Here is a 24,580-nt window from a genome sequence, read left to right as displayed (position 1 = left end):
CACGAGTTTAATGAGTCTGAAAGGTTGGGGGGAGAGTCCAAATGCAGCAGACATGGCAGTAATATAAATTTCTATCTGTTAGGCCTGTCAGTATGTGCTGCTTCAGTGGAAATGATTTTGGGGCTGGGCTCTGTGTCCCTGCCATGGACAGCTCTGATGCTGGCAGGAATTTGTTTGGGGTTGTGCAGAGGTGTTTCACCTGCAGCCCGTGCAAGAGCAGCTGCAGGGACCTCAGAGAGGCACAGGCCACCCCATGTACAGGCTGATTCCAGCCAGGCACAGATTAGCTGCACCAGGGATGGTGTAAATCCTCTTTACTCAGAAGGGGTAAATGTAAATCCCTGTGGGAGCAGGAGAAACTCCACCCAAGTACTCACACCTAAGTATGGAGCTTGGTTTGATTCCTGGTTTGATTTGTGTCTTTTTCTCCTTTTCCTTTAGATGAAGATTGCTCTTACAGGTGCCTAAGCTTCCTTCCAACAGACAAAAAAGAGCAAACACTTATAGGAAAGCAGCCTAATTATGTGGGGTTTTAAACAGCCAGGAGGAAAAGGTAGTTTGAAAACCAAAATATCTTGAGGGCTCCTTCTGCATCCATAATCTGTTTGATAAATTGACTTTTGCTTCCAGGGCACACATTCACCTTCTTCATTACTATAATGATCCTTGGTCTTCTCTTCCCAAACTTAGATAATTTGAATAAAATACTAAGTTTTATGAAATGTAGCCATTAATAGAGTCAATAAATTTTAAGCTGTGATTAAATATCACTTGCAGCCATCCCATCCCTCTCTCCTGTAGATCAAAATATATCAGCATTCTTTAAATATATTGTCCATTGTCTGTTTGACAAGAATAATCCAGTGTGTTGGTGAGTACCAAGGTGACCTGAAAGTTTTTCTAGTACATAATCTTGTCTTATTCTGCATTATGTATGAACTCAGAGACAGAATATCTGTGTTATCTTAAATAAACTAGGTAAAATGTATTTCAAAAAGCTTCTTGAGTCAAAAAGTAGCAAATCATTGTATGTATTTCCATATTTGTATAGTTTCATTATATTCTTGTTCTAAGTTACTTTTAAGTCTCTTTCATATTTAAAAAATGAACTACACACCTATCATGCAAAATGTAAAGAAGTATGTTCAACTAGTTCAAATTAGATATACAGTAAAAATACACTTCCAAAGAAATATCATTTCCATTTTTGTTCATGTTTTTAACAGAATTTCAGACTAATACATCAAATGTGGAACTGTACAAGAATGTGAAGAAACATTAGGATTGCAGTAGTAAAAAAATGTACAGCATTCAAAACCAACAAGCTCTAAACAACCAAACAATACCACAGGATTGAAACAGTCATGGGGACAACATAGGTCATCGGAGCCAGAGTGAATCCTAATGCACCTACATAAAGACCCTACATAGAATATTGTCTCTTATTTATATGCAAAATCCCTGATTTGATTAAACCAGACAATTTCTCTAATTGTCTCGTATAGGTTTCAGATAAGATTAACATGAGAGTATTCCCCTTCATGAAGGTCAGGTGTTTGAAAAGGCAATATTGAGAATTGATTTGAAAGGTATTTCCATCCACATGGATTCAGGTAGTTAAGATACAAGATCACAAATAATAGCAGTACAATTTTAAAGAACCATTGGAATTGTTCTCCGCTACATTTGCAGTAACACTTCAGATTTCAGGATTCGGTATTGTAAAACTGTTCACAGGTTAATACACAGGGTTTTAATTATGGCCTGGAACCATTTAACAGTGGACCAAAATTGCCTTTTAAATCAAGAAAAGATCCAGCTTACCATGTAAAAAAAAATCTCCAAGGTGATTGACAATGAACAAAATGTTACAAACAGCAGAATGTCCGTGTCAGAACAGCTTTGAAAGGCAGATATGTACCTGTTACAGTCCACCAACCAGCACAACATCCTTATCAGACACTTGGATCACGAGGAAAAATGTCCTGGATAAACCTGTAACATTTATAAATTCAACACAAACCACCTTTTTAGTGTCTCCTCACTGTGCATAAACTCAACAGACGCTGGCAGCCGTGGGTTTGGTGACCAGACCCCGATCCCTCTCACAGATCCCAACCAGTTCCCATCCTTGAGGGCTGTCCTGCTTTGCCCATAGCTCACCTCAGGGGTTTTTTAAGCTGAAGTGTTAAAAAGGTTAATAAATGACCCAATTATGTCAGCTTTTCTGTCCCATAGTCCTCATGCTCTGAAATCTCTCCCTGATCTCGATAGGAATTTGGCTTGCACAAGAATAGCAAATTTGCAGCTCAGAAAGGTGAATAAATGTAGCGCTTTTAAAACCAGAACACTGTTCAGAAAAAGTCCAGCCTACAAAATCATCTTCAATGCCCTGAGAAGGGCAAAGAACACAAATCTTGGCATCTATCTTGCTGTTTATTTAGAATCATCTTTTAGCAATTCTGATCCAATGGGAATGAGGGATTAGTTTCAGAGAGCTGGCCAGTACAACCCAACATCTGACTGAAAGAACTGATTGGAACAGGTTTGAAAAGGAACAACCATCTGCATCTTATGTACCACTCCAAACCTCTAAACCTACCGGGCAAACAGCATAGTGTAGACTCCTTCTTATACATATTTAAACTTTGCTGAGGTATTTCTTTTATTACAGAAAAGCAATTTTAAAAACAATAGGAAAAAAACTCAAAATATGAGTTCTATTCTGCAGAGATTTTTGGGGAGAAGGAATTCAATTGTGTTGAAAGGTCCATAATCATTAAAGGAATAACCACTTTTAGTGTCAATAATATATTCTTCCTTGGCTATTTATTCCTTCAAAACATTACAAAAAATGTAAGGCTGTGACTTTATAAAACATAATTTTGCCTCAACTTTGCCCACCAGTGTTGTAAAATAACCTGAAATACTTCAGCCTCTTTCCTGGGGCAGAGCTCCCCCAGTGTGCACCTTGGTGATGGAGCAGCTGTGGCCTCCAGCACATGGGACAAGCCTTGCACAAAAGCAAGATTCCTGCATGCTGGCCAAAGTCAGGTTTCCTTCACGTGGCAAAATGAACCATAGTTCTTCTATTTGAGTTGTAACATTATCTGATCACTTCTACCTGCAACTAACATTATTTCTCTACAATGAAGGTACCTAGACAGTTCTACAAGCTGGATTTCTCACCCAGAAATACTTTGGGAACCAGAGGAATGTGTACATCATATTTAGGGGTTTTCCTAGGTAGACACTGTGTTTGAAGTGCATTTTTCTAACCCTTTTGGATCCAGTCAGCCTACCTGGATTGTGACACTAATGTTAAATGTAACTGCAGCCATTACCAAGTAGTTTCCATAAGTGGTTTTATTACTGGTTAGATTTTACAAATTCTGGTATTCGAACAGACTTCGACCTTAAAATTCTAAAACAACAAAGCAACCAATGAAAGGCTTAGGACTATTCAAAGTAACAAACTCTTTAACATTTTTTGCCCTGGTCATAAATATACAGAGAGAAAAAGAGAGAAGTGGACATGGAATCCAAAGAATGTAGATAAAACAGTATATAAGGCACATGGCAGTCTTTGAAAATACAGAAGCTTTAGCCAACTTAAATTAATTGCTGTTTCCCTTGCTCAGTCCACAAAACTGTACAGTTACACAAATGTTGTGTTGCAATAGATCTTCCAAGTTATTCTTCAGTCCATACTCCATAATACCAGAACACTACATTTCCTTCTGTTTTTTAGGAGAGATCCTAACTGTGGTTAGTCAGTTGCTCAAAGCCTCTATTAAAATACACTTGGAATTTCAGCTAAGAATAATTTCTTTTTTAAAGAAATTATTAAGAAAGAGTCATCAGAAAAGATTTGTAAGAGTTGTCTGTGAAGGACTTCGAGATTCATGTACCTCAAGACTCCCGGGCACGGATGTCAGGACGGACGTCACAGTTGGCATAGTGGGGTTAGTCAAGTCTGTTAAAGTCGTGGGAGTGCTGGATGGACTCATAGAGGCATTGGATATTTCTGAGGCAGGACCTGATGGGGTCCCTGCTTGGAGGGTTGAGTCTGAAGTCTTATCCACCCCTGTGTTTTCTTGACGTAAGAGGTTCCGTCTGAATTTGGCTCGAGCATTTTGAAACCAAACCTGAAACAGTTTGATATAACAGTGCAGCATTTAAAGACCTGCAGAGTTTAAGCATGCAAAAGCATATTCACAAATTCATCAATGCTGGAATTGGGAAAGACATTTTTACTGGTAACAGATAACAGTTCTAGCCATGAGAAACGGCCTCTGCTTGCAGAATATTCCTTCTTCCCTGTCCTTCCATCCCTGCAAACAGTGTGCCCAGGCCAGGAGCGGGCTGGGCATGGAGGCTGGCAGGCTGAGCTGACTGCACAAGGTGTGTGAAAGGATGCACAGAAATTTGGCAGCATGCAGAATCCCTGAGAGCCCTCGATCCCAGCAGCACTGGTCTGGGTGAGGCCAACACCGCGCACCTGATGAGCACAAAATCAGGAGTTTCCCTCTTGTACCTCACATCCATCTCCCAGCAAAGTGCTGCTGGCACAGCCCAGGGCACCCTGCCTTCCCACGGGCTCCTGCTGCCCAAGGAAGGAAGGAAGGAAGGAAGGAAGGAAGGAAGGAAGGAAGGAAGGAAGGAAGGAAGGAAGGAAGGAAGGAAGGAAGGAAGGAAGGAAGGAAGGAAGGAAGGAAGGCAGAGCTCCCACTGCAGTCCCAGCTGATGGATCTGCCTCGGCTGCTTCACCTCTCTCCTCCTTTCTTCACATCTAGGGATGCTCCAGCTCCAAATTCCCCCTATTGAGCACTCTTCCTGCCTTGGAAAGCTTTCTCCCCCAGCCAAAGGTCTTTAATGTGCACACCCTGTCTCTCACGCTCTCTCCAGGGAATGCCACCAGGAAATAATCCTCAGGCACAAATTCAAGGGCCATGCATAAATCACATCCCTACAGGTCCTTCTTTCTGAGAGCTCAGTATTTTAGACCAGTTTATATTGCCAATTGCTTTGTTAAAACACCTCATTTAAAGGCTGTTTATCAATTTCATATACAAAAGTTCTTTTAAACCAGCACAAGTAAAAATATTCCCATGATTTTATCAGAGTCCAGTATAGCAGTGACCCTGCTACAGACCAGCAATGTGGTCAAAAAGGGGCAAAGCCCAAAGTAATGTTTTTGCCTGACAGGTTCCAAGCAGAGCCCCTTGTGCCAGGGGCTGTGGGAGAGGCCAAGTTCTTTGTTCTGGTCACTTAAACCACAAAGGCTCAAGCACCAACTGCTCAGGAACAGCAAAAACAGCAACTGCAACTTTGGTAGGACTTCTTACCTTTCAGGCAGAAATAATTTCTACTTGTTCCACAAAATAACTTAGTGGTTGGTTTCTTTAAAATACCTTCTGGCAACTGTATGAAGGATAAGAGCTGTGAAATGGAGTTTGGAGCTGGCTGCTGTCGCTGTGTGTGTTCATGTAGCCATGGCATAATTAAAACAGAACAGACAAACCAGTTGGCCAGCTGTAGATACACTTACTTCTGCATAATTTCACATTTATGTTCATTTAAATACCCATATTTTTATATTCAGTAGTCCCAAATATGGGAAACATGACACTCTCCTAAATGTCCAGCTGCTCCTTGACCTTACCAGGGCAAGAGACTCTGTGGTATTCTCTGGTAAGATGTAGTGCATCAAGTGAGAAAGATTCCTGGTGTTTATGGATTTCCCTTCATCTTCCACTCCTATGAAAACCTGAGCTCAGCTGCCCTTACCAGTGACCACCCATACTGCTTTCAGGAGCTGCACATACAATATGGTTCATTGTCTCTTTATTTGTGGCAATTCATGTTAGACACGGAAAAATCATATAATCCTGCAAGTATTACCTGAAAATAGAGATTATATGACTGCTTTTACTTCCTTCCCCACTGGAATATTGGCAAGGTTAATCAGTTAATGGTTACAAGGCTCTTTGAAATTGTATAATAATAAATATTTGTATTATTACTGAAAATACATCTAATTCTTTGAATTCTGAAAACACCTAGTCTTGTGATAGAAGGGATAACATTATTTCCACCATTGTGACATTCTGGCACGTGCTTTAAATCTGACATCCTCAGCAAAGCCTTTGTGCTAGAGAGTGGTGGGAGAGGAGCAGGGCTGTCCTGGGGCTGTTCCCCTGCCTGTGGGGCTGTTCCTGGGGTTATGGGGCTGTTCCCCTACCTGTGGGGCTGTTCCTGGGGTTATGGGGCTGTTCCCCTACCTGTGGGGCTGTTCCCGGGGCTGTTCCAGGGGCTGTGGGGCTGTTCCAGGGGTTATGGGGCTGTTCCTGGGGTTATGGGGCTGTTCCAGGGGCTGTGAGGCTGCTCCTGAGGCTGTGGGGCTGTTCCTGGGGTTATGGGGCTGCTCCTGAGGCTGTGGGGCTGTTTCTGGGGTTATGGGGCTGCTCCTGAGGCTGTGGGGCTGTTTCTGGGGTTATGGGGCTGCTCCTGAGGCTGCCCCACCACTCCCATGGGCAGCTCAGGCCGTGCACCTGGAAGGGCAAGGCAGAAATAACCACCCAGACACACAGAACTGGAAGAATCCTTCCAGAAGGACTTATCTCACATCAATTACACAATTCCTTCAGGACTGAGGAATAAACAAAATCATTGGGAAGTGTTTAGTGGGTTTCCATCCAACTGCATCAGTACAAGGCTGAGCTATTTCAATCAAAGGGGAAGATACAGACCAAAACTGCCAGTGGAAAATGAGAAGCAGCTGCAGGACCCTCCACTGCTGCTGCCACACTCCGGTGAGCGGGGCTGCATGCGTGGAGCTGGGCACTCAGCGCTGAGGCAGAATTGGATTTACTGAGGGGAAAACATTGCACTCCCTCTTCAGTGATCTGTGGAGCAAATTCTTTGTCTCTACCAAGTCAAATTGGAATGAAATAACAAATCTGATAAGGGAGTGTTGAAAATAAACTCACTAAGAGGATTTGGATACTGAAGTTGATGGGATCATCACTTTAGATAACTTTATTTTCTGATTTGTAACACCTCCATTGCTGCATCTGTTACATATTAGCTATGTGAACAGCTTCTGCTAAAAAGAAATTTTTAAACCAATTTTGCTCATTCACACAGCTACCTGGAGACATTTAGGTTCTCTGAGTTTCACTAAGAAGTAAGTGGAGGATGTACATGGAGGATGTAACACCACAAAGCAGACTGTGTTCACTCACTGCACGTCCATTGTGATGACTCTGCTGTAATTAACAACTGTTCAAAGAGATGTTTAATGAATGGGGGCTCGGGAAGAGCCTGCAGCCCAAAGCCAACCTTCACTAAAGGGCAGCATAGGTCCCCACATGGGATGGAAATATTTTAGCCTTGTTTACTACTGGAAACTGGACCAGCAGAGTCCAAATACATGCAGTGATTTCTGTAGGATTCTGGTAGTGACTTTACTGGGGACTGATTCAAGAAAAAATAAGTGGTGTACAAGACACACACTGAAAAATGATGCTTTATGTTCCTGAAGTGCTTGGGCTGTGGATAATCTTATTCCTGACACCTGGGGAGAGAAGAGGTACATACCTACAGCTCACACATCACACCTCCTCAGGGCTACCTACCTTCACCTTCCTTTTCTGAACTCACACACAGAAAGGTCAGTTCCCCAGAGAGCAGCATTTATGCCAGTTATGTTAGTTAGCTCAATTAGCTGGGGCTGTTAATTACTAATGATAGCTTCCAATAAAGGGCGTGAGTCCCCCAGCTGTAGTGCAAGAGATATATAAATTAAACTGCAAACTTAAATTGGAAGGAAACAAAACAAAAATAGGTGTTAAAACATAAATAAGTTTGCTGTGTTTGAATGTGGCTACTTTGAGTGTGCATTACAAAGACATTGAAGGAAATGCATTCTGAGAAGAGAGGGTTACATTTCCAGCCATCCCATCACTGGACATGTGCAGCTGGTGACAAATTGTATATAAAGCAAAGACATCAGCCAGGGCTTCCAACTCCAGTATCACAGAACATTTAGAAAACCCTCAAATTCTCTGCTCCTCTACAAAGTCCCCTCATCACACAACACGTGGGGCTGTCTCTACAGCAAGGGCACTGCTGCTGTTCCCTAAATCAGCAGGAGCTCAGTTCCATGTGTTTAGGAGGTACACCTTTCTCCTGATCTGTGCCCTGCATTTCCTCTTAGAATAAATTCTGTGAAATGTGTCCACAGAGCCAGGATCCCTCACCAGCTGGATGGAGATCTGAACACACAGAAGGTGCCAGAGCTCACAAACACCTGCTGGGGAGTGTGGCAGAGCTCTGGCTCCTGCCAGGTGTGCCCCTACACCTGCAATCACCTCTGGGTGTGGGACAGGCTGGTGCTAGTGGTGCTTGATTCCATCAATAGTGCCAGTGAATCACTTTGTGTTCAATCAGTGACACAGATGGATGCCAGCCTCTCTGACTCCAAAGAATTGACAAGTGACACTGTCTCAGTAACCAGCATCAGGATGAGCTTTCCCAACAAAGAGCAACCTTAAAACTCATATATGTGAACTTAATTGTCACTCACAGGTAGAGATTAACCAACTGGGCAGAAAGGTTCTGAAACATAAAAAATACAAATTTGTGCTCTCATGGCCCAAATTAATTTTCAAACAAAACATCCATGACTAGAGAGTGTTGTAAGAGGTGGGAAAACTGAAGTGATACCAGACAAAGTGTCACTCCATTCTCTAGAACTGCCTCCAACAGCATCATCCCCAGGGAACCATCCTCACCACCAACTATTGCCTTCCACCACTGCAGCTAAAGGAGTCTGGACATAAAGGAGTATTTAACTCTGAGAGTAAAAGAAGTGAAACACCAAATACCAAAATGACAACAAAACTTTAGTGGAATTGTAAAGTTCTGCAACAAACAAAAGAAGAACTTTAAAACTGCAAATTGTGACGTGTAAGATGAAATGAAGAAGCAGTGAAGCAAGGAAGAAGCTGAAGGAGGAAGAGAGGAGTAATGGGATGAAGTCCAATTTTGGAGACAAGGAAATATGTTCTGAATGGCAAGAAACAGAGACAATAACTTGGAAAAAAGATGCAAGGAAAGACCCATTCAGTGAAAAGAGAGAGATGGAAATCAAAGTTGGTGTGGAGTGACAAGAGAGAACAGAAAGATAATCGTAAGACACTTCCTAGACACTGATGTGTCGTTTCTCAGGTAATTCAGGTGTGAATTAGTATTACCAAAGTCTCTGAATTCTGAGGGTAAAACAGAGGAGAAGGGTCAGTCTAAGGATAGACCAATGCAGTGAATGACTTCAGCCATGTGTGTGGTTTTAGGACAGCTGCTGTTCACCTGCCAGAGGAGTCTGTTCCTGCACAGCAAATCAGGCTCAGAAAAACAAACCCAATCCAGCTGTGAGGACGTAGCCAGGAGAAGTCATTATGTACAGTTTGTCATTTTACAGGGAAGCCTACAAAACCTTTGTTCCTTCTTCTGGCAGGTGTTAGCTCTGAGAGCTCCAGGGTTCCTCCAGTGAATTCAGTTTTCCTCAGCAGTTTTCTCCTGCCCTCCACTTGGCTGTGACTTGTGAGCTGTCCACGATGCTTCCCAGGATGGGGCTCGCAGCCCTACCTGTCTCTAGGAAGGTCACAAATCCTTTTTCTACAATTAAGACCCATTTAAAACTTTCAGAAATAAATCCTGGAACGCCATGGCTCCTCTATGCCCAAGTTTATCTCCAGGTACAGGCATTTGGGTAAGTGCTCATTAAAATTTATTTCTTGAGTCAGAACTATGAATTAAAATGCAGCTGAATCAACTAATACTGTTCCTTTTCCTTCCCACAATAGCTCAAATGGAGTGTGTTCCCATGAGCAAGACAAAGTACTTTTAAAGTGCAGTTTCATTTCATTCTAAGTCACTAAACTATAAGTTTTTGAAAAATTTAATTTACATCCACTTCAGTTATTAACAAGAACCCCTCCTCCTTGTCCTGATAAAACAAATTCAAACTGTTGATTAATTTCTTACGAAGGTAAGCATTGACATGTTTTCTGAATTTCTAAACTAAAAGCTCTCTATGTACAGTGAGCACACTAACTAAAATAAGTCACTTTTTTTTGTACAGCAGCCTGGAAGCTAAAACATGCACCAGAATTAAAGAACTCCAGGAAAACAGGGCCCCAAACCTTCACAATTCTCATTAAATTTAGAACCCAAGTGATCTGCTTGAGAGAAACTGAAAAGAAATAACTCTTCTCATACTTTCTGGGAATTAACTTAGTCTCAGAGAAGGTATGAATGATTAAGGATATCTTGAAAAGCAGCAAAAGCCATGGCTTTTTAAATATAAAACTGATATTTTGATTACTTTCCAAGGCACAGGACAGCTCTTACCTGAAGAACTCTTTTGGTGAGGCCAGTTTTCTGAGCTAGCTGTTTCAAGTCCTTGGCATCAGGGTTGTGGTTAATAGCAAAGTAGGACTTCATTGTCCGCAGCTGGTGGTGTTTGAAGGACGTCCTCATGCGCTTGGTTTTCTGATTGCTGGGGTACTGCTGGTCTCTGTCCAGGTGGTCACCATCGTTCTCGTTGCAGCTCAAAGCTGAAGGCAACAAGAGGAAAAGGCCTCTAAATCTCTTGCTCCACAACCAATACTGTCCCAATTTCCCCAAGTGCAGCAATTCAAATGACACACCGCAGCATGTACTGGCACAACCCTACCTGCCTTTGCTCCATTTCATGGCTTTGTAGGGCAGTTTGGTTTGGAAAAGCCCTCTGAGGTCATTGCGTCCTGCCATTAACACAGCACTGCCAAGGCCACCACTAACCCGTGTCCCCAAGTGCTGCATCCACATGGCTTTGAGACCCCTCCAAGGACAGGGGCTTCACCTCTGCTTTTGGGGAAGTTTCCTGATATCCACCCTGACCCTCCCCTGGCCCAGCCTGAGGCTGTTCCCTCTGCTCCTGTCCCTGTTCCCTGGAGCAGAGCCTGACTGTCCCCAGCTGTCCCCTCCTGGCAGGAGCTGTGCAGAGCCACAAGGGCCCCCTGAGCCTCCTTTGCTCCAGGCTGAGCCCCTTCCCAGCTCCTTCAGCCCCTCCTGGGGCTCCAATCCCTCCCAGCTCCATTCCCTGCCCTGGACATGCCCAGCCCCTCAGTGTCACTCCTGCCACGAGTGGCCCAGAGCTGCCCCCAGCCCTTGGGGTGCCCCAGCAGTGCCAGCACTGGGTGAGCACAGCCCAGGGGCCATTGGCCTCTTGCCCACCTGGGCACAGCTGGATCATATTTCTGCACCTTCCAGCCATTCCCTCACAATAACCAGCCTGCAAGGACCCTGCCCTTCCCCTCTGTGATTTTAAAATGTCAGCTCTGTTTCCTTTCCCCTCTTCTCCACCTCCACAGAACTCTTCCTCCACTTTCTGTGGGAGGACAGTAGCTGTCCTCAGCTCTGTAAAGGGTTTTACTGTACTTGGTCTCACCATCAATTGCACTGGAACACACAAAGAGAGCTGCACAATACACTCCAGTTAAATCTCAATGGAACAGACTAGTTAAAATCATAATTATTTCCTCCATCAAACTAAACCCTGTAGAGTACAAGGGAGACCATTAAATGAAACACTATAAAAGAAATAAAGTTTGTGGCTACCAGACAGCAAATTATGACTATAATCTGACTAGCTAAAGAAATCAAGCTGTTAATACAACATATTCACTGGCATGCCAAATGAAAAATCTTTTTAATTATTTATATGTTTATATTTCCATTTTTTTAGAAAAGTGTTTGCAAATACTAGTTTGAATTATCATTTCTGCCATATCCTTTTGAAATCGAGGAATGGCAGTGTTTGATACACGTGCAAAAATCAAGTTGAAGAAGAAGGTCTGTGAGAAAAGAACACTGTAAAAATTATCAAGAAGTATTAAATACTGAATGCCAAGCAAAATAATCTTGTAGACCAAAAGTAGTTTTTCATTTATTTGTGCATACAGCAAACCATAGAAACCCTCTTAAAATAACATTAAGAACCGAGCTTAAATCCAACATAAAATTAGGAATATAACTGAAAATTAGCATTGACAAACTGTTGTTAATTAGCTTTTCCTGACCAAATATCTACAAGTCCCTCTTAATTTCCTACAAGTTTTATGCTAAAAGTAATGAAAAATTGCTATCTCTGTTCCACACAGTGTGAGAAAAACAACCAAAAATTCTTTTGAATGGGAATTGTTGGTTAGTTTCTTAAACATGAAAACAGGCTTGTTTTCAATTGTCCACTATTGCTGTTTAATTACAACTGAGTACATCTCATGCACCTATGTTGTCTAAATTCATTGTCCATCAGTGGGTCTCAGCCCTAGTGAAAACACACACATTCTGACAGGCATGTATTAAAAACAGATTTAAAAAACACACGGATAATAAAATGCACAGATTCCTAAGTAAAGATGCATGCAGGTTCCCTAAGCAGGTTTGCAGTAGCTACAGTAGCTGCTTTATAATCCTCAGCCTTTCAAAACCTGCTAAAAAGCTGTGGCACAATACAGAGCAAGGCCTGCAAAAATTCAGCTCCAAGCCCAAAAGCACGTTTGTTTAACAGATATGCCCAAAGTGTCCAAAGCCTCAAACTCTCCTGTGTTTCTGTACTCCTATAATTTAAAAAGTAGCTAAGAAAATGGTGCTGTACATAGAAATGAGTGTCTGAGTGCGTGTGTGCGTGCATGTGCATACATTTGTATAAATCCTTTCCAGACCTCTGGATCTTGTGCCAAATTTTGGCCATAAGAAGCATTTCTGCTTGTTTTTCTGCAGCATGGAAAACTGCAAGCACCTGAATTTAAAAGGTGTAAGATACTTCGAGGGAGAGAGTAACAATGGAGTAGTAATGGAGCTGTTTGGGATGTAGCCAAATCTTGTTGGGTTTAAGATCTGGGACCTAGTTGCCCATCTGGAGTCGTGGCATGTGCTCCAGCCTCCTTCATCACCACAATTCCTGATATAAAGACCAAGGGGATAAATAACATAATAATGCTCACAGAAAATTCTGTTATGGAAATGTAAAACCAAATCATGCTTGTTTTTAAAATGTACCCAAAGAATTTTAGATCTTAGTAATGGAAAAGACCTTTGTGTGTCATCTTAGAGGCTTTTGAACCCTCCAAGAAACAACAAGACAGACATAGGAGGAAATGCATCAAAATATCTGTCTGCAGGACTGAGGTCTGGTTCCTGTTAATGTGCAACAAAACAAAGCCTAGGGCTGCAAGGAGCTGGATTTTAATGTGTCCCATAGAGAATGAGACATTCAGAATCCAAGGATATAAAACTGATTCTAAACCCTCTTAGAATGGAATGAGGGTGTCAGCTTTTCATCAAACCCTGATAGGAAAAGGAACAACTTACTCTGGGAATTTCTCAGCATTGTACCTCATTATCTACTAAGTAAAAATAGTATTAAAATAACAGTAAGCATGCACCACTTGAGAGTGGCAGAATGTCCTTGTCTGGGATGGAAGTTGCAGCACAGATTTTGAAAGTGCACGAGGGCGTGTGCCGCTCGCTGTCTTGTGCAAGCGGTTTGGCTACTCCCAGGCATCACCCAGTAGGACATAAATAGTCCTAGCTGGTGCCAATTCCCCTCTTGTATTTGGTTGTGGTGCCTGGCACCATCCCCAACAGGCTATTTTATTCAGTCTAATATTATCTGCATCTCTCACAGAATCTGCAATGTCCATGGGTGTTGCAGGCACAGATACACGGAACGGGCCAAGGGTGTAAGTGGAGATTTTAAGAGCTGAGGAGTTTCTGCAAAAGGCATCAGGGTGTAAAACTAACACTGTACATGCTCCTCACGCAACCCTCTGTTTTTCAGGCACTGTCTTCCCTGTTCTTTTGTGGTGTCCTGTGTATCTCCCAAAGGAATTGCTGAACTATCCATATGTAACATTTCCATTCCATTGCAGTATCTCAGGCTCCTGCTGGGATTTCAGAAATACAATTGGTAGAATTCCAGTCGAATAGAGGAGCCTTAAATTAATGAGTGTTTCACTTCTATTTTTTGATAAAACAAATTCTGAAGCAGTGCCAAGTCTCTTTTTTGACCCTAGAACATTTCTAAGGCCTTTCCCCAGACCCCATAGCCCAGGCACTGCCCTCCCCACGTCCGCTGGTGCAGCAGGGGCAGCACACCAGCCTCAGCCCATCCTGGCCACAGGATGGTGGTGTCCATAGGCAGCATCACTGCATCCCTACAGACTAAGAGGAAAACATTTTGTTTTGACATTGGTAGCCAAAATACCCTTTGCAGATTAATGCATAACACCTCCCTAAACCCAACAACAAGAGCACAGAGCAGGCTGTGCTGGTGCTTTTGTAACAAAGTCTGTTAGAGGGGGAGAACTTGGGAACATTGCTTCACCCTCAGATCACCAGAGCCCCCCATGGCTTGGGACTCAGGGCAAAGTGTGTGCTTAACAGTTACTAGGTTGCTAAGGTTATGGCACATGAAGATGAGAAAGAGAAATTTCCTTTGGGGGAAATTTTGTTCTTAGTAGCTTGTGCTTGACATGTTAGATTACGCCAAAAGAAAGAAAACTAATCCTGATTCTGAAAGAGTGATGAAACAAGAGACACGTTGTGTGTGCATTATCTCTCAATAGTGGCTCGGGAACATACACCCCTTTCCTTCTGTAATCGGAGTCAAGGGGGTGTTTTAACCTCCTGCTGCCTGGAGAGGGAACTTGTGATTAACTAGACCAGGCAGGGGTGCAGCCGTATCTGTTGTTCCGTTCGGGGCATGTAGAGGACTTTGTGGTACCCTTATCCTCAAAGGGGACAGAGGTGAGACAGAGCCCTGAGTGGTACTTGGGACAGGAACAGACATGGTTTTTCTCTTTGGAGGAAGGAGAAGATACATAGAGAGGACAGATTCCTGACATTCTCACCACAGGCATTAGAATGGGTGAAGCTGTGGCACTGGGAGCAGGCAAGGTACCCCCGGCTGCTCCTGAGGTGCCTGGCAGCACTAAAAGGAGCGTCTCTCTGCCAAGCCATGGAGCAACAGACACAACAGCGCTGCCTCAACCTTGACATTTCAAGTGTTTCTGAGGAGATAAAGCCAGCGAGCCTTAAGGAGCCCAGGCCGAGCATCGCAAGGCCAGGACGGAGGAGAGCAGGATTAGAGCCCTCTTCCTCCGGCCTTCCCCGGGCGCCTCGGACAAAGGGGCCGCGCGTCCCGGTGCCCCCCGGGGCCGCCCCAGGCCCGGGCCCCGCGGCCGCCGTGGCCCCCGGGGGGAGCGCGGCCGGGCCGGGAGAACAAAGCGGCCGGGAGGGGCGGCCGGGCCGGGCCCCGCGGGAGGAACCGCCGCCAGGGCTTTTCCCCTCAATTAAGCCAGCTGAATGGCGCTGAATGGCCGGTGCGAGTGCGCGGTCAGTCCCTGAGCGCCGCGATTAACCCGGGCGGCCCCGGCCGAGCCGCGCTCCGCGCTGCCCGCCCCGCCGGGAGAAGGGGCTGCGGCGGGCTCCGCTCCCGGGCCTGCCCAGGGACACTGGCGCTGCCCCAGGGACCCCGGGTGCTGCCCAGGGACCCCGGCCCTGCCCAGGGACCCCAGCCCTGCCCAGGGACCCCGGGTGCTGCCCAGGGACCCCGGCCCTGCCCAGGGACACCGGCCCTGCCCAGGGACACTGGCGCTGCCCAGGGACACTGGCGCTGCCCAGGGACCCCAGCCCTGCCCAGGGACCCCAGCCCTGCCCAGGGACCCCGGGTGCTGCCCAGGCACCCCGGCGCTGCCCAGGCACCCCGGCCCTGCCGCCTCCCGCGGACCGCTCCCGGGGCCCCGCTCGCCCCTCGGGGCTGGAGCGATGCCCGCGCCCTGCCCCGGCCCCGACCCCAGCCCAGCCCCTGCGCCTGCCCCGGCCCCGACCCCAGCCCCCTGGGGAGGGGCCACATGCGCCCGGGGACCCCGAAGGTGACCACAGCCAGGGAGGAGGCAGAGAAGGGGGAGAAGCAAGGGGAGGGGGGGAAAGGGGTAAACCCTAATTTTCCCTAGGAAATCTCTGCAAGACATCCGATTTTAAGCCGCGATTCCCGTCTGCTCGCTCTGTCACAGTAGTCACAGGAAAGCTTCTTGTGAGCTTTTAGTCCCAAGGGAAAGGAGGAGGAAAGAGGGATTCGCTCTTCAAAACTTTCCAGGCTTTTCGCATTCTTGTCAGGGAAAAAAACCCCAAACCACTTTTGACACAGCCACTCGAGGGGGTCAGCTCCAGGCGTCCCCGGCGCTGCCCCGAGCCCTGCCCGGAGCTGGGTCGGCGCCTCCGCAGCCTCCCCTCCCATCCCCGGCAAAGAGCCGCCCTCAGCCCCGTCCCCATCCGCCTGGACATCTACCCCGCATGGATGCTCCGTCACCCCTCGGCGAAGCACGAGGCATCTTCCTGCTAGCAAAGGAAGGAAGCGTTTCTTAATATCTTGGCTGTTTGTACAGATTATGGGTATTTTATCAGCCCGTCGTGCCCCAAGTTTGCGCAATACATCTGTCATTTTCCAGGATATTTTAGTGTCTTAAAGCCAGACTAGATACAAATGAATAAAACATAGCAGACTGTGGGAGGTTTGGGGTCTAATTCACAAAGGGAGTATTCAGAATTCTTTACAGGTGCTTCTGTGTTCAGCAAGCTTTCAGCCATTGATTTACTGACCTAAAAAACCCATCAAACTCCATTCCAACAAGTGAAGGAGGAAATTATGATCACAGGAACACACTTAAAGAAAAAAAAAGAGAGAGAAAAGAAAAGAAAGAAAAAGAAGTCTTTTTGAAGTTTCAGCATCCTTCTAAGCCATTTTCCACTTGTCAGGCTCTATCCACATCTAAACCCATCATCCCCCTGCAAACGGAGTCTCGTTTAAGTAGGAAAAGAAAAAAGAAAAAAGTCAGTCTAATTCGTGTTGCAAATGAGTATTTGCTGCAATTTACAAAATTATTTCAGTCTCGACTCTGCCAAGTTTATGGGTCCCCCTTTTCCCACCACCTCTGGGTGTAGATTTATTTACAAAATTATTCTACACAAATCACCAGGAACAAATCCCCTCAGATGACAACATTATGCATTTGTAGTGCATTTCTGAGAAGGAAATTACAAGTTCCACTAAAAATAAAAAGAGAAACTATCACATTTTTAGATGGTTTATCTTTTAGAGGTACAAAATCCAAGGCTTTGCAATAATTTACTGGTTTGTGGAATTTTACATCAACGAGTAACCCAGTCTGATTTCCAAGATCAATGGCACTTATTACCGCATAAATTAGTCGATTATAGGTCTAGTAAATAGTTAAGTAGATAAATAGCTTAAGCGAAGAAGCCAAGGGTTACTCAAAGAAGATCTCTAAAGTTTCAGTAGCACGCTCTAAACAACCACTAAAAGTCAGACGGCAATTCTTTTGTAAACGAATTTTTCAAAATGCAGTTAAAGGCGGTTTATTTAGGAAGTCAGGGAGCAGTGAGACTTTCTCGGGCTGTGCTCCCATCCAGGACAGATGCCGCTGATTCGGTTTACAGGTCCTTTGAATCTGAACATCTGCCCTGCACAGGGAGACAGCGGAAGGACAATTAAAAGCTAATCCCTCCGAAAAGGAGACGTTTTTTAACGGGAAAAATGTATATTTTATGCATGTTTTAAAGCTGAACTGTTATTCGCGAGAACACTACATCCACTTTTCATCAACCTTCACCACTGGGACCACTACTGCTTTTTGCACTACTTCCAAATTATTCAGCAATTAGTTCAACCAATAATAGCTGGCAAATTCGTTCCCGAGGTGCGTTTGGCGGTTAGAGATGCGCCTTTTCTCCCTGCCGTTTTCAGCACAAACCACCCCATTTCGTCGCTTTGTTACTCCCTTCGGGCGCAAAACAGCCGCAGCCCCCCGGTCCCGAGCTGCCTCCCCCGGCCCGCAGCCCGAGCTCCCCGCCACCCCTGCACTTCTCGGTGTCCCCCGCGCCTTCCTCCCCCGTTCCTCCTCCTCCTCCTCCTCCCGCGCGGGCGGAGCGGCCGCCCGGCGCAGCCCGCAGCTGTCGGGGCGCGCCGAGACGCGGCTCGGAACAAACCGCAGCCAACTTGGCCTTTACCGAACGCCCTCTCCGGGAAACAAGAACGTGGTAAAGGTAAATCTGTGCCCTGCGGGACACGTCCGAAGCAGGCAGGTTGGAAGAGAAACCAGTCTGAAACAGTTTGAGGCGGGCGGAGAAGCACACAGGGCACCGAGGCACAGAACGACGCAGGGAAACGAGTTCGGTGCCAGGGTCTGGCGGGACGGCCCGAGCGCCCGGCTCGGGAAACGCCGGGCTGGGGGCAGCCCTCCTCCGCCTCCAAGTCCTCCAATAAAGCCAACAGCTAAGAATTTTGTTTTGTCCAAGCATTTTCCCCCGTTGCATGCAAGCAGCAGAGCAGGAAGCCCCCGGGATGGCAGCCGTTCTGGTGGCAGCCACACGGAGAAGTGGAGCGAGGGGCAGAGGGGAGCAGGGATGGGGGCAGGAGGTTGCTCGAATTCCTTTGCCCGTAAAATTACAGTGCTATGGCGGTGGGGAGGTTAAACGAGGAAACACGTCGGAAAGTTTGCTGCTGTATCCAGAGAACCCCGGCTGCTGCCAGGCTCGCTCCCGTCCCTCCTGTGCTGTGCTCGGTTCAGAGGGGATGCTGCGAGTTTCCCGACTCTTCTCCGAGTCACCTCTCATGAACAAAACCCCAGCGGAACTCGCCCCCGAGCGAGCAGGCTCTGTGCTGCCCGCAGACACCTGCTGCCCGCGGCCCCTGCCCGGGCACAGCCAGCCCGACCGCCCCCCTCCAGCCCCTGGGAAACGGCCACCTCCTCTCTCTCTTTCCTTCCAAAGCTTTGGAGTGCAAGAGCTCAGGACAGGGCTGAACAATTCACCCGTCAGCAGCTTTAGAGTGTAGCCACTAAAGAAAATTCACGGGCCTCTGAAGTGCTAACTTAAAATCTCTGGTTTCCAGATTTTATTTCAGGCTGCACTCCCCCTTCTTCCCCCCCCTTAACCAGATGACCTTGCTTCAAAACATTTTATTTCCAGCTGAAGTGAAAAATGCTAACATATTAGCTTCTGTAATTGCAGTTTGACAGCACTTGATCTCAATAATTATGCTGCAGCTAAACTATTATTAACAGTTTAAGCTAAAATAAACGGAAATCCCCCTTTGGAAGTGAACAGAAACAGACCATTTGAACTGTTCTGGGGGAAGGGTCTCTTACCTGCATTGTAGGCTGCCAGATCTGCTCCAGGCCCCGGGCTTTTTCTTTTCCTGGGTCTCCCCTTCTGGACAGTCCCCACGCCATTGTAATAAGGCAGTCCCAAAGTGTTGGCAGAGCCCGCTCCCAAAGCCGGGCCCTTCCCAGCGGCTACATCCGAGTGATTGAAATGCACCTGGTACTCCCCGTGGATGAGAGTCTCGAAATGGAGGCGGCAGTACACCAGATTGTCCTTCATGCCAAAGTGATCGCCAGTGGTCAGCATCTTGTTGCAAGTGGTGCAAGTGAAGCAATTTAAGTGATATACCAAATCCCTGGCCCTCATGACCATCTCGGAGGCAGAAATCCCCAGGTGACATCTCGCACATCTCTGCACCGAAAACCTCCTGCAAAACAGAAAGGCCAGAGGAGACGGTGAGAGGCGCATTGCCCCCACCCCGTCCTTGGCCGGTTCTGCCCGGAGGGCGGCAAAGGGCCGCGAGCCTCGGGGCGGCCGCCTCGACCGGGGCAGCGGCACAAAGCCGGGACGTTTGCGGGCCCAGCCGGGCGCGCATCCCGGGACGGCAGCGCGGGAGTCTCCGTCCCGTTTCCCACCTCGCAGCGCAGCTCCCGCCCCACCAGACCCTACCAGGAAAGGCACCGGGCCCCGGGCCGCGAATGCGCCCGCACCCCCGGCCGCAGGAGGCACCGGCGGCGGGCCCCGGCCCCGCAGACAGCACAGGAGGCCGAGCAGGGCACGCCTGGGGAAGGCCCCAGCAGCCAAAGCAGGCTGGGGGGAAGCCGTGCCCGGGCCGTGCCCCCCTCTCGGCAGCACGGGACTCATCCTCCCCACCAGTCTCCCTCCCCAGGGGGAGGTTTCGGGAGCTCGCAGCCTGCCCCACGCGTGCCCACGGGTCCCCTCCGCAGTGCCGTCAGGACGGCTCTGTTCCGGGGGGCAGCGGCGGGCAGTGCCCCCGTCCCGGCCGGCGGCCAGGGCAGGCTGTACCTGTAATAGTCCTCCTTGCAGTAGATGCTGCCGTCCTTGCTGAAGCAGGTGAGCTCGGACTCCAGGTTGAGTTTACATTCACAGCACTTCAGGCAGCGCATGTGCCACTGCTTGTCCACAGCCAGGAGGTAATAACGGTCGGAGATTTTACCCCCGCAGCCGGCGCACAGGGCAGCCCTGTCACTGCTGATGGAAGGCATGGTCTGCTGGGGGAAAACAATTACAGACCGTTAGCGAGAGGGAGAAACTCAGGAGCGCGGCTGGGCTCCCCCCTCCCCCTGGCCGGCCGGGCCGAGCTGCCGCTCCCCTGGCACAGCAGCGGGGGCTCCGAGCCCGCCACCCCGCCCGGGCCGGGCCCGCTCCCCAGGGCCCCGCCGCATCCCACCTTCCCGGGAGGGGGCGGGAGGCGGGCGAGACAAACAGAAAACCACCCTGGCTTCTAGGGAAGGCGTCCAGACCGGACCCAGAACTTTTTTTTTTCTGGTGGATTTTTCAGTCTCAAACCAAGAAAAGGCGCCGTTCAATAAACAGGCACAATAATAATAGAGCAGGGCAAATCACAGATAGATAATTTTAAATTTTAGAATTACGGATATATTGAGAGTGTCTGCCTAGTTAATGCTGTGTGAGTGCGTGTATGTGGAGCGTGTCTGTGTGTGTATTTTCCTAGCTATAAAATTCTGAATGAATTACGATCAAACCCCCGGTAGTCACAGAGCTACAGACACAGCTCTCTGCAAGCTGGTTCCAAACAACACGGATCGCGATCTGCTGTGACCCAAAGCGCTAAAGGGATCAGTAAATAAAGCTGCGGAGGAGATGAGCGTTACTAAATCCGAGGTGCAGAATGTTTAATCAGGAAAACGAAATAGTGGGAAACGTGCAGGAATGAGAGCGGGTTAAAATCAAGAGAGCACATTAGATTACGCTAGAATAAACTTGGAAGCAATAAAACTAAATATAAGCCCTATATAATTTAATAGTTTAGTGTCAAATCCCAATCCAGTCAAAACCCTCAAAAACCCCCAAATTCATACATATCCTGTCAACTTCTACCGAACAAGAAAGAGGAAGAAATATCGGAACCGTGTAAGCATGCTTATTTATTTCAGCAGGCACCTTAAAACAGCATTCGGGAGAGGAGGCTCGGGCAGAGCAGCGGCCGGGGCAGACCTTGCAATATGCTGCTTTCCACTTCGCTCCCAACTTACTCTTACCCGCTTTGCACAAAAGCCCACGGCAGATTGTTCTTGTGCACGAGCACCCGAAACATTTCCTTACAGCTGCGCCCAACACGCAGTTTGTTTTGGTTCGGGGCGGGGGAGAAGTTGTTTGTTTGCTTTTACCTCCTCTAGAGCCTTAAATCCTCGCGCAAAGCAAAAGCAAAGACAGCTAATCGGAGGAAATCGAAATGAACCGAGGCTGATTTTCCAGCACATGCCAAACCCATTGCTTTCATCCTGTGCTTGCGGGGATCACAAAATCCCATCTCTGTGAGCGCTCCCGTTTGCACCGCATCATTCCCACTAGGAGAACTCCGCACAAATAAAACCCTGGCACTCCACTGGTGTTAGTCACAGGAACCCACCGGTAGCTTGTTTCTTTAAGGCATTAACTGAACTCCGAGCAGGGATCGTTTTATAACCAAAGTAGTTTCTTGTAAATCCACTTTAAATTAAATAACGATTTTTTCTACTTCGCTCTTCCAGTAACAAAAATATTCTGCGGTCTAGAAATGGAATTCAAGGATCTAGTATTCCAACCCACTATTTGTCACATACACACGTGTATCCATACAGATTATATACATATAATACTATCACGCCACAATATTTAGTCCAGCAAAGATCATTGGATGTTGTGTAATTGTACGGAGAAATATCAACTTTTTAAAAGAAAACCAAAACCATTTAGATTCGAAATCGCATCCCACCCTTCTAGTACAAAGGCCGTTCTCCAGACGGTGTTTCAAGATTAAATAGTCTCACTGTCACCTTTAGGCAAATTTCATATAACATTACAAGAAAGAACACATACAGATGAAGTTTGAAAACCTGAAAACGGATCTTCCTTGCATACGCCTGTATCAGTTTACAAGACAGCATTTAATAAACGTACGAGATAATCTCACTTCAGAATTGTAATTTCTTTAAAAAAAAATAGTATGCATGAATTGCTAAATCACTTTAGACACTTCGAAAATTTCTTCCATTTTGCCAGCTTAATGCTGGTTAGATGGATGCATCTTTTTAATTAACTAAATGTATTAATATACAAGGTCCACACATCAGCAGACAAGATAAAATGTGGTAAAGTTATAAAAATTCCCATCCATCCGTCTTCCTGAGGCATATCTTCTAGTTCTGTTTGCCATGTTTACAAACCCACATATTAAAATTATTTTAAAAACCCATAACTTAAAGACACTCGTGTTTGTTCTTTTCCTTCTTAAATAAATGCTATAAAGACTATCTCCATGAAGGCATCCTACCTGAAAAATTACACAGAATTGGATTATTTGGTGTTTGTGTTTCCATTCTGCAGACAAAAAAAATTTGCTGTGCCAAAATGTTACCGGTATAAAACCACACTTTGCCTCTTCCTAAAAACTTTGGAAGGCCGGACAGGCTGGGGGAAGGGAAGGAGTTCTTGGACGCTACCAAAAGGCTGGTCTATCTGTTTTCTCACAAGAGCAGTACCGTTCATTTCACCCAAGTGTTACTATTACTATGCATATTATTAATAATTAACAGTTTCATGCCTTTCCCCACGGTTTCATTTAATCTTTTAGGGTGCCTTTATGCTTAATATTCTTCTGATTTAGTATTTTGCATACGCTTCCCCCCAGCCTGTTATTTTAGGGGAAAAGCTGTATCTGCGAGGGGTTTGGCATGTTTAGGGGGGTGCATGACTCTCCCATTCCTTCGGCTCCTACCGTTTCCGTCTCTCCCCTGTCTATAGCCGAGCTGATGGCCGGTGCTTCGCTTTTGGTTCTCCGATCCATCTCGTCGATGACCCCGTGCATCTCCGAGCCGGAAAGGCTGTGGAAAAGCATCGCTGAGGAAGCAGAGGAGGAGGGCCCGAGTTGCTGTTGCTGCTGACAGTTGTCGGGGTCCCTGCAGGAGCCCAGAACTTGCATTAACCGGAGCCCTCCCCCATGCATCTAGCACGGCCGCCCCGTCTCTCCTTGGGCACCGGGTTTTTCCCGGCAGAGCTCTCCGGAGCGCGGCGCAGGCACTGATCCGAGGTTTCAAGGGACGGGGTGCAGAAAAGGCGGGCGAAGGGGATGAGGGAGAGGGGATAACTGGTGGTGTGAGCTTCGGGGCTTGGATCTAGTCTGTTGCGCGGCCCCGGCACATCTCTCTAGGAGGCTTCTTCAGTGCGGGGCTCATTGCCCCAGGTGCAGTCCCAGGCTTTATGCTCTGGCCCAGCTGGCAGAAGGCTGGGCAGGCTTACGGTTGGGAGATATTAATAAATAGTAGAAATATAAAAAAAAAATTAAACCATCTTCGGTGAGAAATAAATAAGAATTAGGAAAAAAAATTACGACAAGCCCCTTACATCGTACTGTGCGAAATTTGGAGGAGGAAAGCAAGGGAGAGGGAGGCTGCAGCAGGCGGAGAGCAGGCTGGTGCTGCAGGAGGCTGGGGCGGATGCCCACCGTACGCACTCACAGTCCAGAGGGCTGGCAGCGGCGGCAGCTCAGGGGCAAAGTTTGCTCCTTCCCCCGCTCCTCCCCCAGCCCGCTGGAGCTCATTGGGAAAAGAAAAAGCCAAGGGGAAGGAGGAATAGTTGGACGGGCACCAGATGGGACGGGCACTGGCGGCCCCCCTCTGTCCTTAAAGCGGCGCGGCCCGCGGGGCCCGGGGCGGGAGCGCAGCCGGAGCGGAGCCGCCGCGGAGCTGCGAGCGGCGCGTCTGCAGCGCGGGCACCGCGCGGGGCTCCGCGCCTTTTCTACAGCCCCTCTGACATCATGTCCTGCCCCGCCGCCATTGGCTGCGCCGCGCCCGGGCCGCCGGCATGTGCTCGGGGCCGGGCGGTGTCCCCGCGCTGTCCCCGCGCTGTCCCCGCGCGCCGCCAGCCCCGCCGCGCCCCGCTCGCTCCGCGGGCTCGGGAGCCGCCCGGCCCCGCGCCGACCTCCGCCTTTGCCGCCCGGTGACCGTCGGCGACGCGTCGGGCCATGGCGCCGGAGAGGCGCTGGGGCACAACTTCTCCAGCGCGCGAGGAGGCGGCGTTCTAGAGTCTGTCTCACGATACCCCAAACATTCACGACCAGTTGAATGCACCCAATAACTCTTCGTTATGAAAAAAATTCGCT

The 24,580-nt window shown here is 47.5% G+C and overlaps 1 protein-coding gene across 2 annotated transcripts; it reads right to left on the bottom strand.

Moving 5' to 3' along the window:
* Positions 1–1,195: 1,195 nt before the first annotated feature.
* Positions 1,196–24,004, bottom strand: LHX2 (LIM homeobox 2). Of its 2 annotated transcripts, none has more exons than XM_063174715.1 (5): positions 23,198–24,004; positions 20,263–20,468; positions 19,281–19,663; positions 10,417–10,622; positions 1,196–4,148 (listed from the first exon to the last, which is right to left on the bottom strand). In XM_063174715.1, the coding sequence occupies exons 1-5, from the start codon at positions 23,423–23,425 to the stop codon at positions 3,861–3,863; spliced, it is 1,311 nt and encodes a 436-aa protein (XP_063030785.1). In that variant the 5' UTR covers positions 23,426–24,004; the 3' UTR covers positions 1,196–3,860. The 2 variants fall into 2 exon arrangements, with proteins under 2 accessions (XP_063030785.1, XP_063030786.1); XM_063174716.1 differs by having other exon boundaries at positions 20,263–20,465.
* Positions 24,005–24,580: the final 576 nt, after the last annotated feature.

Source organism: Melospiza melodia, chromosome 22 (genome assembly GCF_035770615.1).
Source record: "Melospiza melodia melodia isolate bMelMel2 chromosome 22, bMelMel2.pri, whole genome shotgun sequence".
Classification (NCBI taxonomy): Eukaryota; Metazoa; Chordata; class Aves; order Passeriformes; family Passerellidae; genus Melospiza; species Melospiza melodia.
Note: the sequence above shows the minus strand (reverse complement) of the source record. Positions and strands in the feature narration are given on the sequence as shown.